This window comes from Bufo gargarizans, chromosome 4 (assembly GCF_014858855.1).
Source record: "Bufo gargarizans isolate SCDJY-AF-19 chromosome 4, ASM1485885v1, whole genome shotgun sequence".
Lineage (NCBI taxonomy): Eukaryota > Metazoa > Chordata > Amphibia > Anura > Bufonidae > Bufo > Bufo gargarizans.
The window spans coordinates 131,364,827-131,383,498 of record NC_058083.1 but is presented as its reverse complement, the minus strand read 5'-3'; the positions used below and the strand labels follow the sequence as shown (position 1 = coordinate 131,383,498).

General features: G+C 41.3%; 1 protein-coding gene across 4 annotated transcripts in view; it reads left to right on the top strand.

Moving 5' to 3' along the window:
• LOC122936379 (mucin-2-like) overlaps positions 1–18,672 on the top strand; it is a 135,320-nt gene that overhangs the window by 73,297 nt on the left and 43,351 nt on the right. For all 4 annotated transcript variants that reach the window (XM_044292561.1, XM_044292560.1, XM_044292562.1 and 1 more), the window contains exons 12-15: positions 22–243; positions 2,004–2,225; positions 12,812–13,033; positions 13,770–13,994. In XM_044292561.1, coding sequence (XP_044148496.1) covers positions 22–243; positions 2,004–2,225; positions 12,812–13,033; positions 13,770–13,994 — 891 coding nt within the window. The remainder of the gene's footprint in view (positions 1–21; positions 244–2,003; positions 2,226–12,811; positions 13,034–13,769; positions 13,995–18,672) is intronic.

Genomic DNA, 18,672 nt, shown 5'->3' with positions numbered 1-18,672 from the left:
TATAATTTAAATCCAAAACAGATAAGACAACTGTAGCTCCTAGCATAAAATCAGCATCTTCATCATCTAAGACAACTACTGAAGCTATAACAAGCACAAAGACCATATGGACTGCCAGCACACCGGACTCACCACAACCAACTACAAGACCTGAAAGCAACACTACTGTGACTACAACACTGCATCCAACGGCAGCTTCACAGTTTGTGACTACAGGTTTACAGACAACTGCAGACTTGACAGGTAAGTCTGAGGCTCATTGGTCCCTCGTCCAGCGTAGATTCTCCCTGGCCAATGTAAAACAGGGTCTGGCGGTGTGGTCAGGTACTGTTGCAGCTCGTCTAGCAGGCAGACCACGCTCATGTAAATAATCTGACATTACCCTTGGGTGCCTCTCGCCTCCCTTAAATGTGCCTGGAGTTGTGTGGAATTCATGATCTGGTTCTGCAGGGCATTGTTCACAATGAAGTGGTCATCAGTGTGGTATATGGCCAAAGGACGTCCACTTCTATGCCTTACTGTGACTCTTCCAGACTCTCTGTATCTCTGTTGCAACCTGTTGATGACATTCTGTGACACTCTAAACTCAGTGGCCTCTTCTGTCTTAGAACATCATGCTTGAAGCCTCGCAATGACGAGGTACTGTTAATAAATTGTTAGGTGTGATTTTGGTCTCATGATGTCAAAATGTGAAACACATGATGAACCAGGAACTGTATTGTGTGATTCCTGGATCAAACACCTGTTATGAATTTTGCCGTTAAGCTCCTTGTTAGAGAACAGCAAGTTATGCATAATGTACTAAAACATTGATTGGCTAGACATGTTCATTCAAAAGTTTAGAGAAGGTTGCATTAATTTAACCTATAAAGGTTACAGCGCATTTAAGATCCCGAAATTTCACCCACAAACCAAATATCCATAACTTTTTGTGAGTAGTGTATAATTAGGCCATGGGTCTGCAAGGCACAGTAGCCTCCATACCAATGACACTAGATGCAGAAGTGTTGGCAGGACTATATTTAAATTCTGCTTTAAAAGAACGTACGTATTTACTCTGTACTAGGGTTTTCTCTGCGATGCAGATTTCGTGAGAGGGGCTATCCTGATTCAGATCAGCATATAAAAGAGCGTGTGACAGTAATCGGGACGTATTACTGTATCCGAAACCTAAAAAGATAGACAGTGACCCCATACGCCTCATAGGAACCTTTGATGGGGCGTCAGAAGAGGTAAAGCAAGTGTTGAGAAAACACTGGGAAATCCTTTAACTTGACCCTGACATCAAGAAAGTGATTTCCGAAACTGTGCAAGTAACTTATCGCAGGGGCCTTAGCCTAAAAGACCGCCTGGTCCACAGCCACTTCAGTGAGACACAAGACTCAAAGGAAGTGCTGTACCTTGCCTTCCACTGTACTAGCTTGACATCTGACCGAAGGCTGGCACTTTGGAGAGGGAGGTCTCTCTTGTATGGACAAAAATCCGTCTCCAGTAGATGAATTTAAAACTGTTCAATACTTATTGGTCCCTGTACACAAAAGGAAAACATCCCAGTAATATCGCTTACGTGTTTCGACCGAGTATATAATACAAACACAAACATTATCCATGCTAAAATACATATACATATACTCAGTATAGAGTATTCATTGATTTATTGTGCAAGTAGTAGAATATATTTAAAAAAAAACTATCATAATTTTACTGAACCAAAATATAAAGTGACATTTTTTTTATACTACATGAAGAATATTTCAAATATAAAGGCATATTTATGTGACAGTAAAAAAAAAAAGTCTGTATATATTTTTTTAAGGTCCGCTTTTATTCATTTTAGATATGAAGCTTAAAATTAACTCATTAGTTTGGTCAGATATTCTACACCAGACAAACTTAATATTACTTTTTGAATCCACAGCAATGCGTATTATTGCTTAAAAAATAATTGCAACCTTATCAGTGTATTTTTTAAAATCTTTTTCTATGAATCAAAACCAAAACAGGTGAGAAAATTGTATCTCCTAGCACAACATCAGAGTCTTCATCATCAAAGACAACTACTGATGCTATAACAAGCACAAAGACCATATGGACTGCCAGCATACTGGAGTCACAACAGCCAACTACAAGACCTGAAAGCAACACTACTGCGACTACAACACTGCATCCCACGGCAGCTTCACAGTTTGCAACTACAGGTTTACAGACAACTACAGACTTGACAAGTAAGTCTACCTGATCTATCACATTGTCAGTAATTAATTTTAAAAGTGCTATCATATTTTAAAAAACACAAGTATAAATCTATATATTATCCATGCTACAATACAGGGAGTGCAGAATTATTAGGCAAGTTGTATTTTTGAGGATTAATTTTATTATTGAACAACAACCATGTTCTCAATGAACCCAAAAAACTCATTAATATCAAAGCTGAATATTTTTGGAAGTAGTTTTTAGTTTGTTTTTAGTTTTAGCTATTTTAGTAATTATTAGGCAACTTAACAAAAAACAAATATATACCCATTTCAATTATTTATTTTTACCAGTGAAACCAATATAACATCTCAACATTCACAAATATACATTTCTGACATTCAAAAACAAAACAAAAACAAATCAGTGACCAATATAGCCACCTTTCTTTGCAAGGACACTCAAAAGCCTGCCATCCATGGATTCTGTCAGTGTTTTGATCTGTTCACCATCAACATTGCGTGCAGCAGCAACCACAGCCTCCCAGACACTGTTCAGAGAGGTGTACTGTTTTCCCTCCTTGTAAATCTCACATTTGATGATGGACCACAGGTTCTCAATGGGGTTCAGATCAGGTGAACAAGGAGGCCATGTCATTAGATTTTCTTCTTTTATACCCTTTCTTGCCAGCCACGTTGTAGAGTACTTGGACGCGTGTGATGGAGCATTGTCCTGCATGAAAATCATGTTTTTCTTACCTTGCAGACTTCTTCCTGTACCACTGCTTGAAGAAGGTGTCTTCCAGAAACTGGCAGTAGGACTGGGAGTTGAGCTTGACTCCACCCTCAACCCAAAAAGGCCCCACAAGCTCATCTTTGATGATACCAGCCCAAACCAGTACTTCACCTCCACCTTGCTGGCGTCTGAGTCGGACTGGAGCTCTCTGCCCTTTACCAATCCAGCCACCTGGCCCATCAAGACTCACTCTCATTTCATCAGTCCATAAAACCTTAGAAATATCAGTCTTGAGATATTTCTTGGCCCAGTCTTGACGTTTCAGCTTGTGTGTCTTGTTCAGTGGTGGTCGTCTTTCAGCCTTTCTTAGCTTGGCCATGTCTCTGAGTATTGCACACCTTGTGCTTTTGGGCACTCCAGTGATGTGGCAGCTCTGAAATATGGCCAAACTGGTGGCAAGTGGCATCTTGGCAGCTGCACGCTTGACTTTTCTCAGTTCATGGGCAGTTATTTTGCGCCTTGGTTTTTCCACACGCTTCTTGCGACCCTGTTGACTATTTTGAATGAAACGCTTGATTGTTCGATGATCACGCTTCAGAAGCTTTGCAATTTTAAGAGTGCTGCATCCCTCTGCAAGATATCTCACTATTTTTGACTTTTCTGAGCCTGTCAAGTCCTTCTTTTGACCCATTTTGCCAAAGGAAAGGAAGTTGCCTAATAATTATGCACACCTGATATAGGGTGTTGATGTCATTAGACCACACCCCTTCTCATTACAGAGATGCACATCACCTAATATGCTTTATTGGTAGTAGGCTTTCGAGCCTATACAGCTTGGAGTAAGACAACATGCATAAAGAGGATGATGTGGTCAAAATACTCATTTGCCTAATAATTCTGCACGTAGTGTACAGTGTATAGAGAATTTATTGATTTGTTGTGTAAGTAGTAGAATATAATAAAAAAGCTATGTCACGTTGGTATTATCATGATTATACTGAACCAGAGAATAAAGTGAACATCTTTTTTATGCTACATGGAGAATATTGCAATTATAAGAGCAAATTTAGGCTACTTTCACACTTGCGTTCGGGGCTCCGCTTGTGAGTTCCGTTTGAAGGATCTCACAAGCGGCCCCGAACGGATCCGTCCAGCCCTAATGCATTCTGAGTGGATGCGGATCCGCTCAGAATGCGTCAGTCTGGCAGCGTTTAGCCTCCGCTCCGCTCAGCGCCTGGCCGTGCGGAGGCAAACGGATCCGTCCAGACTTACAACGCAAGTCAATGGGGACGGATCCATTTGAAGTTGACACAGTATGGCTCAATTTTCAAACGGATCCGCCCCCATTGACTTTCAATGTAAAGTCAAAACGGATCCGTTTGCACTATCATGAACAAAAAAAAATTTTAATATTTTTTTTTTTGTTCATGGTAATGCAAACGGATCCGTTCTGAACGGATCTAAGCGTTTGCATTACAGGTGCGGATCCGCCTGTGCAGATACCAGACGGATCCGCTCCGAACGCAAGGGTGAAAGTAGCCTTACCTGATAGTGTGACAACCACCTGCCAATCCCGTTGTACTGTGCCACAGTTGCAATACAAATTTCGTCCACTAGAGACTTCTGGAGGCGAATCCACTGTGAACACAGTAAACGTTTAAGGTTGGTTGGTGTGCCCATACATGATACAATTGCGATTGTATGTACAATCGGTAATATAAAATTATAGATTTTGCACGGGAAACCAACTTAATATGCTGCCACCACTCTTCGTATTGAATCGGGGTGAAGAGACCCTGGCAAGCTATTTCTAAAGGGAAGAAATGGTTATTTGCAACCTAGATAACAAATCAACAATTTATAAAAATAAGACAATGCGATAGTATGTCTCTTCTGAGGACAGAGTTCTTAGCATAGACCAAATAATCAGGTAATAAGGGCAAAACTAGAACGATTAAATTGTTAGTTTTATTATAAAAAATACACACAGAAATATACATTAAAACTGACAGATAAATATACCTGTAATATTTCACAAATACTGGGTAGCTTAATAAAACTTAACTTTTAATAATCTCAAATAAAATGATAGGCCCTTTTAAATAAAAAAAATGTTGCATGGAATACAGCTAGAAAAACTGTATGAGTATCTACAACTTGTGAAAATCAGGAGTTTGAGCAGCTCTCACCTGCCAAGGATTCCACTAGTATAGCGCGGACCGGCTCCTTCACCCGAAACAGGAGAAATATAGATATAAGGAAGAAAAGGGATTGTTGGTCCAGCTTGTATTCGTGGTAATCCAAAGCTTTATTCAATATTCAGTAAAATCCAGGTACAGGAATGCAGGTCTACATGTTTCAGGCACAACAAAATCCTAGCCCTTACTCATGACTCATGAGTAAGGGCTAGGATTTTGTTGTGCCTGAAACATGTAGACCTGCATTCCTGTACCTGGATTTTACTGAATATTGAATAAAGCTTTGGATTACCACGAATACAAGCTGGACCAACAATCCCTTTTCTTCCGAGTATCTACAACTGTAGTATAATCACAAAACCGGAGGGGACCCAATAACAGGGGTAGCGGTAAAAAATATATAGAGTGAGAGGAAAATATCAGATAGAAGGACACAATGCTGGGTCACAAGCCCTAGGTGTCCCTAAATCTGCTTCTCGGTCACATGACTGAGCAGCTCCAGGAAGTGTTCAAGGTATAAGTATACAATCACTACCTATCAACCATTAAAGCATGCCGACGTCACCAGTGGGCGGGATCGTCGTAATGCAATGTGTAAATATTCCAGGTGCCGATACTTATCTACTACCTGGCGGCCACTATTGCTTGTCGACGTCATCAATGGGCGGGATGGTCGCCATGCATTCAATTAGACTATTGGGCAATATTAGTCCTCATTGTGCAATGCTCCAATAATATATGTATCCTAGGGATTTACCAGGTCCGCACATCCCAGGGAAATGTTACAGAGTTTACAAGGCCGATCTTTATAGTTTCTAGCGCAACAACAATTAACTATACATTATCCTAAATTCAGCAGCTATCGTAATCAAGAGCCTACATACTGTCTAGTTCTTTGATTTTGGACATGGCATGGCAGTGGATCACATCCACATCTGTAGATTTCAGACATGATGACATTGACTGCCTACTGGGGTATTTGGACAAAATGGGGGGGAGAGAGAGAAGGGTGGGAGGCGGTTAACAGCAATCAGGGGTCAATGTAGCAACTGAATGACAGCTGCTCATTGAGCCCCATAGGGTACACAGTATTAAGCTGAAAAATCCACCACGTTTCTCTCTGAAGGACCCTCCTATCCCAGTCCCCTCCTCATCTTGGTCGTGGAACCACCTCAATCCCTATAAATTTAAGGCTGGAGAAATCACCATTATGTGTGCCGTTGATATGTTTTGCCAGCGGTGTCTCTCTTTTATTTCTTATATCACCGAGATGTTCCCCCACTCGTCGTCGCAGCTTACGAGTGGTCTTGCCCACGTACTCAAGACCACAATCACAATTTGCCTTGTAAATCACCCCTTTAATACGGCAGTTCACAAAGTGTCTAATTTGATATACCCTATCAGAGACATTGCTACTGAAGGAACATCCCTGGGTGATATGTGGGCAGGCTATACAGCCACTACAGTGATAACATCCCATGGGATGACGGAGTCACATTTCCTTTGTGTCTTGTGTCTCACTGAAGTGGCTGTGGACCAGGCGGTCTTTTAGGCTAAGGCCCCTGCGATAAGTTACTTGCACAGTTTCGGAAATCACTTTCTTGATGTCAGGGTCAAGTTAAAGGATTTCCCAGTGTTTTCTCAACACTTGCTTTACCTCTTCTGACGCCCCATCAAAGGTTCCTATGAGGCGTATGGGGTCACTGTCTATCTTTTTAGGTTTCGGATACAGTAATACGTCCCGATTACTGTCACACGCTCTTTTATATGCTGATCTGAATCAGGATAGCCCCTCTCACGAAATCTGCATCGCAGAGAAAACCCTAGTACAGAGTAAATACGTACGTTCTTTTAAAGCAGAATTTAAATATCTCACAAAAATCTATAAAGAGCCAATTAACTCGTGGTGGGAAATACAATCAATAGAAAATTATTTAAAAAACAAAATCGTACCCAGAGGTTTGAGGGTTACCCTGACCCTAGCAGGTAGATGTAGAACCACTTCACTAATGAGTAAGTGGGAGGAGAAGGCCACTAAGAGCTCGTTGCGTTTTATGCAGCTCCGGCTGGACGAAGAGAAAATCAATCTGGTTGCCTTGGAGACCAAGCTCAAGGAACAGATTGAACTCACACGTAAGTTTAAAACTGAGACTGACTTTAGCAACAGAGAACTGCAACTTAAGAATACCTTAGATAAATTCCAGTTCAAAGAACGTAAACACCGTCAGTTCAACAGGGACCTTCAAGACTTTAGAGATAATTTGAGTATATTCCACTTTAGATCGTGGCATACCACAAACCAAACGGCCTGATTTAGATATTACATCTAGTGACACCGATATCTCAGAGAACGAGAAGGAAGGGGGGCACTATAATAGAGGTAGGGAAAGGGGTCGACAGAGGACACGAGGTTACAGAGGTAGAGGAGGGAGAAACAATCAACGAAGAGGACACGACTTTGGTGGGCAAGATTTTTTTGAAGCACCTTATCCATTACTCAATTGGGGGTTTCACAAGTCACCACCACAGACAAGCAGGCCCCAAGGCAATTTAATCAAATAGTCAATCTCTCTAGTCAACAGTTACAGGAGTCAGAAATGTGTATCCTGACCAAGAGCCTCTCCTTTGTCCCCACCTTTAGCTTTAATTTATTTAACTGGGTTAGAGATATCCAGCTTTTCGCTAGAAAACTTAGATGGTGCAAACACTTCGCCTTAGTGGATAAACGAGAGAGTAGGGAACTGGGCATCTCACCAGATATTTTACAGGATGTCCACCTACTATTTAACCTGAGCAAAAGTACTCCCCAGGAAGGGAAAGGCACCTTTACTTCCAATAAAAACAAGAGCCTTAAAAAGCCACCTCTGGGGGATCCAACTTGCATAGATGTATTTGTAAACCAGGTATGTCGCAATCTGATAAACCTCACTACTTCTAAATATGGATTTAATTGTAGCAAAATAGAATACAAATCATTGGTAGACTTGGAGCACAATAAGGATGTGACCATCAAACTTTCTGATAAAGGAGGAAACATTGTGTTTATGGACAAAGCTGATTATAAAAAAATGTGTCAGGCTTTGTTAGGGGTTGGAAGACCTATGAGAAGCTAAGTGGGGATCCGACCACCCAATTTCAAAAAGAACTAGCTCTCATATTACAAACGGCAAAGACAGAAAACCTGATTTCAGGAGAGGAGTTAGATTTTTTATATGCAAAACATCCTACGATAGCTGCCTTTTACAGTTTGCCAAAAATTCACAAAGGAAGCACTCACCTGAAAGGACGCCCTATCGTGTCAGGGGTGAATAGCCTGACCTAAAACACAGGGATTTACTTAGACCGTATTTTGGCGCCGTTTGTGAAGACACTGCCCTCATACCTGAGAGACATGAGTGACCTTTCGGGTCGTCTCGAGGGGGTATCTTTGGAGGAAGACACGTCATTGGCCTCTATTGACGTAGAGGTGTTGTACTCCTCCATACCTCATGTACTAGGACTGAGGGCAGTGGAGAGATTCCTCAGTAGAAGAGGACGACAATTTCATCCCCACAATGTTTTTGTACTACGTCTACTTGAATTTATATTGATGAGAAATTACTTCCTTTTTGATGGGGTCCTTTACCACCAGCTCAGGGGCACCGAGATGGGGAGTTCATGTGCCCCATCATATGCAAATTTGTTCCTGGGCTAGTGGAAACGGACCATGGTATTTTGTGACATACCCAGAAATCACATCATACATGTGATTACATGGGCCAGGTTTATAGACTATATTTTTGTCATCTAGAAGGGCGAGGAAAGGGACTTTGTGGACGTTGTACAGGTTTTGAATATTAATTCTATCAACATGAAATTTACATTGGAATTTAGAACTAATACTCTTCCATTTTTAGATATTGAAATATCAAGGGGCACAGATGGTCTGATCCAAACGAGAACTTTCAGGAAGCCCACCTCTACGAACTCTCTTCTGCATTGGAGTAGTCACCACCCACAACCCCTGAAAAGAGGGATCCCGGTGGGACAGTACCTAAGGATCAAGAGGAACTGTTCCACCAGGGGTGACTTCAAACAACAAGCGGATGACCTGCGATGCAGATTTCGTGAGAGGGGCTGTCCTGATTACATTCTCAGATCAGCATATAAAAGAGCGTGTGACAGTAATCGGGACGCGTTACTGTATCCGAAACCTAAAAAGATAGACAGTGGCCCCATACGCCTCATAGGAACCTTTGATGGGGCGTCAGAAGAGGTAAAGCAAGTGTTGAGAAAACACTGGGAAATCCTTCAACTTGACCCTGACATCAAGAAAGTGATTTCCAAAACTGTGCAAGTAACTTATCGCAAGGGCCTTAGCCTAAAAGACCGCCTGGTCCACAGCCACTTCAGTGAGACACAAGACACAAAGGAAATGTGGCTCCGTCGTCCCACGGGATGTTATCACTGTAGTGGCTGTCTAGCCTGCCCACATATCACCCAGGGACGTTTCTTCAGTAGCAATGTCACTGATAGGGTATATCAAATTAGACACTTTGTGAACTGCCGTACTAAAGGGGTGATTTACAAGGCAAATTGTGATTGTGGCCTTGAATACGTGGGCAAGACCACTCGTGAGCTGCGGCGACGAGTGGGGGAACATTTCGGTGATATAAGAAATAAAAGAGAGACACCGCTGGCAAAACATATCAACGGCACACATAATGGTGATTTCTCCAGCCTTAAATTTATAGGGATTGAGGTGGTTCCACGACCAAGACGAGGAGGGGACTGGGACAGGAGGGTCCTTCAGAGAGAAACGTGGTGGATTTTTCAGCAATACGGTGTACCCTATGGGGCTCAATGAGCAGCTGTCATTCAGTTGCTACATTGACCCCTGATTGCTTTTAACCACCTCCCACCCTTCTCTCTCTTCCCCCCCCTTTTGTCCAGATACCCCAGTAGGCAGTCAATGTCATCATGTCTGACATCTACGGATGTGGATGTGATCCACTAGCATGCCATGTCCAAAATCAAAGGACTAGCCAGTATGTAGGCTCTTGACTACGATAGCTGCTGAATTTAGGATAATGTATAGTTAATTGTTGTTGCGCTAGAAACTATAAAGATCAGCCTTGTAAATTCTGTAACATTTCCCTGGGATGTGCGGACCTGGTAAATCCCTAGGATATATATATTATTGGAGCATTGCATAAGGAGGACTAATATTGCCCAATAGTCTAATTGAATGCATTGCGACCATCCCGCCCATTGATGATGTCGACAAGCAATAGTGGCCGCCAGGTAGTAAATAAGTATCGGCACCTGGAATATTTACCCATTGCATTACGACGATCCCGCCCACTGGTGACGTCGGCATGCTTTAATGGTTGCTAGGTAGTGATTGTATGCTTATACCTTCAACACTTCCTGGAGCTGCTCAGTCATGTGACCGGGAGAAGGACACATGTCTCGACATGTGATTCGGTCATGTGATGTAAAGGGGCGGGGAATAGGCGGAGAAGCGCGGCGATTTAAACATGCCAGTGTATTTCCATCGCTGCTGCCATACGCAGGATGCCAAGGAGAGACATCCGCATCACCTGTCTGTGAACAATGATCATCTAACATTGAGCAGATGAGTATGAGTGAATGGTGACTATGTGCCTTTGTACTACCGCTGTTGAGCGCTCTGTGCACACTACATTGAACAGCTGACAATATCTATGGTTATTATCTGATCATAATGGCTTATTCAATGTATGGGAGTGAACACCCTATATATTTTGAGCATTGAATGTAATTGGATCTGGGCTGATCACACCATATTAGCTTGGATTATAATCAACTTGTGTTAATTTGTTACACTTGATTTGACTGGTGACCTGACACTTTGTGGTCACAAGGATTTGGGCTGATTATATTATATTGTATCAGCTTGAAGGATAACTGTCTAGTGTTTATTGTTTTTTACACTTGTTTGAATAGTGACCTGACATCTATTGGTCAGAAGTATATAGTTTAGTCACCTGAGGAATTGATAACCATCAATGAAATGCGTCAGGACATGTTTGATTAACAATCTAAGGGATAACATTAGATCCCTAGCCTGTTGAGTAATATTAGTGTTAAACCATCAAGGCCTAAATCAATCAGGCAGTAACACTGTATTGCGAACCTTATTCTCTGTCAGTTTTTTGTTTTTGACTACCAGTGGGTCAGGAGTGATCGGAACTGTTCATAACTGTCGGACGAAGCTGGGTAGTCTAAATTTAGTAAGGGTGACTCTAGGGCCAGTAAGGGAAGGAAAGGGGGGGGGGGGAAGGGGACAGATTTAGGGACACCTAGGGCTTGTGACCCAGCATTGTGTCCTTCTATCTGATATTTTCCTCTCACTATATATATTTTTTACCGCTACCCCTGTTATTGGGTCCCCTCCGGTTTTGTGATTATACTGCAGTTGTAGATACTCATGCAGTTTTTCTAGTTGTATTCAATGCAACATTTTTTAATTTAAAAGGACCTATCTTATTATCCTATTTTATTTGAGATTATTAAATGTTAAGTTTTATTAAGCTACCCAGTATTTGTGAAATATTATTGGATTTAAGGGTCTAGCTCACTATTGATACTATTAACCACCTTGACTTGGTTGTGTATAATTACAGATAAATATACCTGCCAGTCAAACAGATTGGTTGGATAGAAATAAGTAAGAGATGAAAGGGAATAGAATATCTGTAAGTTCAGAATTACCATGGTAGAGTCCAGTAAAAGATATAGTCTTTGCAAGGAATAATCCAAGATGGTGCCCTTGTCCAGCAGGCAGTCATGATGTTATTCAACTTCAGATGGTAGATCCAGGACCAGGACCTGAGTGGGTCACTGTGTTTTTACCCACTCTGTAACTGGGAGTGGCTATGACACACACAAGTCCAGCCTTGTGTAATTGGAACAGGGGGCAGTTCTTGCCCCAGATAGAGAAAGTCTGGCAGCATCCTTGCTTTGCCAGTTTATCAGTACCCGTAAGTCAAATCAAGAAATAGAGTTCATATTTATAATCAGTAGAACTTTACAAGTCATCTGATACCAAATATGACTAAAAGACAATATAGTGTGCCTGAGAACCTTTATATCTTAAAGCGGGAATTTCTGATTTGCTTGCAGATTTCCTGGAAGGTGTTTTAGAATAACCTAAACAACCTATGAAGAGATTGCTCATTTTGTATTTTACTAACCCATGAAATATGAAGAAAATATGTGAAAAATATGAAATCTATGGATTGGAGGTGACTTTCAGGTCATCTACCTTCTTGTACCAACCAGCTGCGTGATAAGGATCTGTCATTCTTCTCTAAAGTGTCTGACCAGGCTTAGGGTGTTAGGACCCCTGCTGTGCTGGGACCACCCAGACTATAGAAAGGGCACTTTTATAGAGTTTTGTAAAGACAATAGAGGGCTCTTGTGATTTTTGAAATTTTAAAACAGGATGCATTTGCGATTTATTCGGTAATCGGTATTGCAGAGATCGCGAAGCGTCACAGACAGTAAAAGAAGATTTCTATCTGTTTTTAACGTCCACTTATCTCATTAGTGTATTTTTTATCATTTTCTACAGCAAATTATAGTATTTAAAAAAAATATAAAACTTGCAACTTTATTCGTGTATATTTATTATTTTCTATGAATCAAAACTAAAACAGGTGAGACAACTGTGGCTTCTAGCACAACATCAGCATTTTCATCAACTAAGACAACTACTGAAGCTATAACAAGCACAAAGACCATATGGACTGCCAGCACACCGGACTCACCACAACCAACTACAAGATCTGAGAGCAACACTACTGCGACTACAACACTGCATTCCATGGCAGCTTCACAGTTTTTAACTACAACTTTACAGACAACTACAGGCTTGACAGGTAAGTCTACCTGATTGATGACATTTTCAGTAATTCATTTTAAAAGTGTTATCATATCAAAACACATATGGCCATCTAAATGGTCCCTTAGACTAGCACCACAAGGTGGCTGTGGCTGCAACACACATTGTGCCGCCAAAGCCTGAAGCAATACTACGCTACAGTAAAGTAAATGGGGCCGTGACCCGACAGTCACCAAAAAATCCAACCTGCTGAATTTCTTGCGACTTTCTGATTGTGATTGTAGGAAACTTGAAGGTCACAATGCTACTCTGTTAATTTTAACTCAATGCATTGTACTGCTGTGATCCTTGGTTGCACGACATATTGTTGGCCAAAAGCACTGTGCAGCCTTATATTCTCCTTGGTCTTCCAGGATTATGCACATATTGTATATGTGTATGTCTGTATGTGTGGTTTGTGGAGGGATGATTGGGGGGCAGGCACATTCTTTGCACAGGGGCCCTCTGCTGTCTGTGTCTACCCCCTGGAGGGCACATTTACATGACAGTAAAAAAAAAAATATGTCTCATGTCTCTCTGTTTTTAACATCAGTTTTCATCCATTTTATATATGCAGCTTACATTAGTTTGGTCAGACATTCTACACCAAATAGACCTCACTTAATTTTCCTTTTTGGATACAAAGCAATGCATATTATACTTAAAAATAAAATAAAAATTGCAACTTCATCAGTATCATTTTTACCATTTTCTATAATTCAAAACCAAAACAGATAATACAACTGTAGCTCCTAGCATAAAATCAGCATCTTCATCAATATCAAAGACAAGTACTGAAGCTATAACAAGCACAAAGACCATATGGACTTCCAGCACACCGGACTCACCACAACCAACTACAAGACCTGAAAGCAACACTACTGCGACTACAACACTGCATACAACAGCAGCTTCACAGTTTGTAACTACAGGTTTACAGACAACTGCAGACTTGGCAGGTAAGTCTACCTGATCTATGACATTGTCAGTAATACATTTTAAAAGTGCTATCATGTTTAAAAAAACACAAGTTTAAATCTTTATATTATTAATGCTACAATACAGTGTATAGAGTAGTCATTGATTTATTGTGCAAGTAGTAGATGTAACTTATCGTGAATTCGAAAGTTTTGAGAATGAATAAGCTTATGCGGGCTAAGTTAATAAATATATTTATCAAAGTGTGATTAAATATACGATAACACAAACGAATCACATACAGAATAATAAAAATAAATAAAAATCTCTAGACTAAGTATGGGGTAGGGGTCAAGTCGATCATGCTATAACACATTGCTGTCTACCAAGTTATAAAACATGCCCAACACCCCAGGGTGTACGAAAGATAGGGCAACTCCATACTTACATCCTACCTAGGATGAAGTTACTGGTGAAATCCCATTTTATTGTTAGTGCAGACTACGACTACAGTTATTCCCAATAGCCCCTCCTCTATAGTGTATCTAACATGTCTCTGAGATCACTCAGGAATGTGTTCTCATTAGCACAATGGGAAATGGGTACTACATTTACAAGACACATTATTACACAGAATGGTAATAATAAAAGGGAACAGAATTAAAACAACAGAACCAATCAGTGCTTAAAAAATACCCTTATAAAAAACTGTGTTTTACTAACAATAAGTGTCTCACTGGGGTCTTCTTCACTTCTGATCTTCTTGAATATCAAAGTCTCTGGTGCAAATGTCCATTTTTGTATGTTTTCTGCAACTGCATAGTCCTTTATTGTCTTGTTTCAAAGTTCAGTCTATTACTCCTTATTTATTTGAAGGGGTTTTGAAGGTGTAAGTTCAGGTTTCAGAGCATCTTATCAGTGGGTGTTAGACAGTCCATTACCTTGTCTGTGGGAGGACCTGTAACACTTGGACCTCCTTCCCTCACTGGTCTGCAGATCGTTGCATCCACCCTGCTGGTTGTTCAGTAAGTCTTGGGCAGATGAATACCTTTGAGGTCCACCCCTGGAGAGCCATAGTATGAGTGACAAGGCCTACTTCAGCATGCCAGACCAGTGTTTTCTTTTCTTGTTGGGTGACAGTCAGGTCACCAAAAACTGTCTTTTATCACACCTAGAGTCGTTGACTTTTGCAACCCCTGAACACTACATTACCAGTCCCAGCATCCTGCAATTAGGAAAGATGTAGTTGAACAATTCCACACAGTCTAGAAGATATCAATTTAAAGCACTCAGTCCATAGTTTTAAACTCAGTCCATGTCAGGAAAAGCCATTGATAAGGTAGTTTTCTCTCCACCCCTGCATGAAATGGATAAAATAAAACAAACAAAAAGCTTTGAGGGTCCAACACTATATTTAAATAACACTTTCCATAGAGGTCCTCTGCCAAAGCAAAATAAACTTTGATGAACCCTGAATCGATGTCACTTGTAGATAGGAATGAGCAAAGCCGGACTGTAATGTTCGGGTTCATACCGAACATTACAGTGTGCCGTCACCTAAATCCGAAACGGACATTGGCGCGAAAGTCCGTATTCGTGTTTGAATTTTAAATAAAGCTTGTTGAAAGGCTGCAGCACAGCCAATAAACAAGCGTTTAAGCTGTGGGCACTTGGAAGCAATTACAGTCATACCTAGTATTGGCATGGCTGTGATTGGTTGGCGTAGCACATGACCCTGCATGCATAAATGCCAGATCACATGTTGCGCCGCCATTCTGCTCTAACTAGTGTAGGGACAGGATGCTGCTGCAAGTGAGGGACAGTGTTATGTTTTTTATGTGACTTTGAAGTCTGTGGGTGACCTGTAGGCATTTTTGATGAGTGCAATACACCTCCTTTGCACCAGTGACACAGAAATACAATACTTAATCGGGCTATTAAGTCTGTGGATGACCTGCAAGTACAAACCAGATTCCAAAAAAGTTGGGACACTAAACAAATTGTGAATAAAAACTGAATGCAATGATGTGGAGATGGCAAATGTCAATATTTTATTTGTAATAGAACGTAGATGACAGATCAAACGTTTAATCCGAGTAAATGTATCATTTTAAAGGAAATATACGTTGATTCAAATTTTCACGGTGTCAACAAATCCCCAAAAAGTTGGGACAAGTAGCAATAAGAGGCTGGAAAAAGTAAATTTGAGCATAACGAAGAGCTGGAAGACCAATTAACACTAATTAGGTCAATTGGCAACATGATTGGGTATAAAAAGAGCTTCTCAGAGTGGCAATGTCTCTCAGAAGCCAAGATGGGTAGAGGATCACCAATTCCCACAATGTTGCGCAGAAAGATAGTGGAGCAATATCAGAAAGGTGTTACACAGCGAAAAATTGCAAAGACTTTCATCATCAACTGTGCATAACATCATCCAAAGATTCAGAGAATCTGGAACAATCTCTGTGCGTAAGGATCAAGGCCGTAAAACAATACTGGATGCCCGTGATCTCCGGGGCCTTAAACAACACTGCATCACAAACAGGAATGCTACTGTAAAGGAAATCACAGAATGGGCTCAGGAATACTTCCAGAAACCATTGTCAGTGAACACAATCCACTGTGCCATCCGCCGTTGCCAGCTGAAACTCTACAGTGCAAAGAAGAAGCCATTTCTAAGCAAGATCCACAAGCTCAGGCGTTTTCACTGGACCAGGGATCATTTAAAATGGAGTGTGGCAAAATGGAAGACTGTTCTGTGGTCAGACGAGTCATGATTCGAAGATCTTTTTGAAATCTGGGACGCCATGTCATCCAGACCAAAGAGGACAAGGACAACCCAAGTTGTTATCAACGCTCAGTTCAGAAGCCTGCATCTCTGATGGTATGGGGTTGCATGAGTGCGTGTGGCATGGGCAGCTTGCATGTCTGGAAAGGCACCATCAATGCAGAAAAATATATTTAGGTTCTAGAACAACATATGCTCCCATCCAGACGTCATCTCTTTCAGAGAAGACCCTGCATTTTTCAACAAGATAATGCCAGACCACATTCTGCATCAATCACAACATCATGGCTGCGTAGGAGAAGGATCCGGGTACTGAAATGGCCAGTCTGCAGTCCAGATCTTTCACCTATAGAGAACATTTGGCGCATCATAAAGAGGAAGGTGCAACAAAGAAGGCCCAAGACGATTGAACAGTTAGAGGCCTGTATTAGACAAGAATGGGAGAGCATTCCTATTTATAAACTTGAGAAACTGGTCTCCTCGGTCCCCAGACGTCTGTTGAGTGTTGTAAGAAGAAGGGGAGATGCCACACAGTGGTGAAAATTGGCTTTTTTTATATTGGATTTGTTGACACCATGAAATTCTGATTCAACATATTTTTCCCTTTAAAAATGGTACATTTTCTCAGTTTAAACTTTTGTTCCGTGATTTATGTTCTATTCTGAATAAAACATTAGAAGTTGGCACCTCCACATCATTGCATTCAGTTTTTATTCACAACTTTTTTGGAATCCGGTTTGTATTTTTGATCAGTTCAATACAGCTCCTTTGCACTAGTAACACAGACATACAATACTTAATAAAGCTCTTAATTCTGTGGGTGACCTATAACAATTTTTTGTGGTTCCAAACTCCACATTTGCATCCTTCATACTGTATTAGGAGAGTTAATCAGTCAGATAATTGTGTCGGTGACATAAAGCCATTTTTTGGCATCCGTAACACATAAATGCAAAAGCTAATCTGTCTGCTAATTATGTTGGCGATGTAAAGCCATTTTTTCTGAAGGGTGAGATACCCCTCATTTGCATACGTGGCACGGAAATTCACTAGGTAATCATTCTGTTAATTCTGTCATTGACATAAACCCAAGACTTATCTTCTTTCATGGGGGTGTATTTTAACTAAGGGATGGGCACAAGGGATGTCTTTGTGTCTGTGACGTCCACCCTGTCCTCCTCCCTCCCCTCTATGTCATCTAAGTCCACCCCTTCCGATCAGATGGTGCGATCTTCCCACTTTCAGTCAGTCTACTTTTAACCATTGATGAGGACAGATCTCTGGTGTTAGCAGAACATTTAACTGTCATGTGCCAGAGGCCCAGGGCAGACCTCCAGGACTTCAGTCGAACAGGACACAGCAATACAGACAACAGCAACAATAAGCAAGAGCTGCATCAGGACATACAGATATGCGCACAAGCTTACTACACAGAACAGCAAGTGTGGACCCGCTGTGCCACTGACTGGCAAAACTCTGGAGCGGCATAACTAAGCAACTCCCTGATATTCACTAGAGCCTCAGATAGTTGCCAGGGGCTACTCCAGAGCAATCCCTGAGGCAGTGGCAGCTGGTCCAGACAGACCAGAAGGAACCAGAATAGGTACCAACAGGAAGTGTAAACAGGCAGGTAGAGACGAAACCAGGAGCAACGGCACTAACAAGAGAAACACAGATCAGAGAAACAAGGCACAGAACAGGCTAAAGATTCAAGGCACACAGAGATTCCCCCTCCAGGGAAGCTAGGGACCCTCTTCCGAAGGCAGGACATAGAACAGACAACAAACAGAAGCAGTTATGCACTGCTAGGCGAACAAGGAACAGACCAGGAACAAACATAGCATAATACAGGGCAGGTACAGAACAGAACAGGACATGACATCCAACACCATAACAGAGCAGGTACAGACGAACAAAGACCAACAATGCAA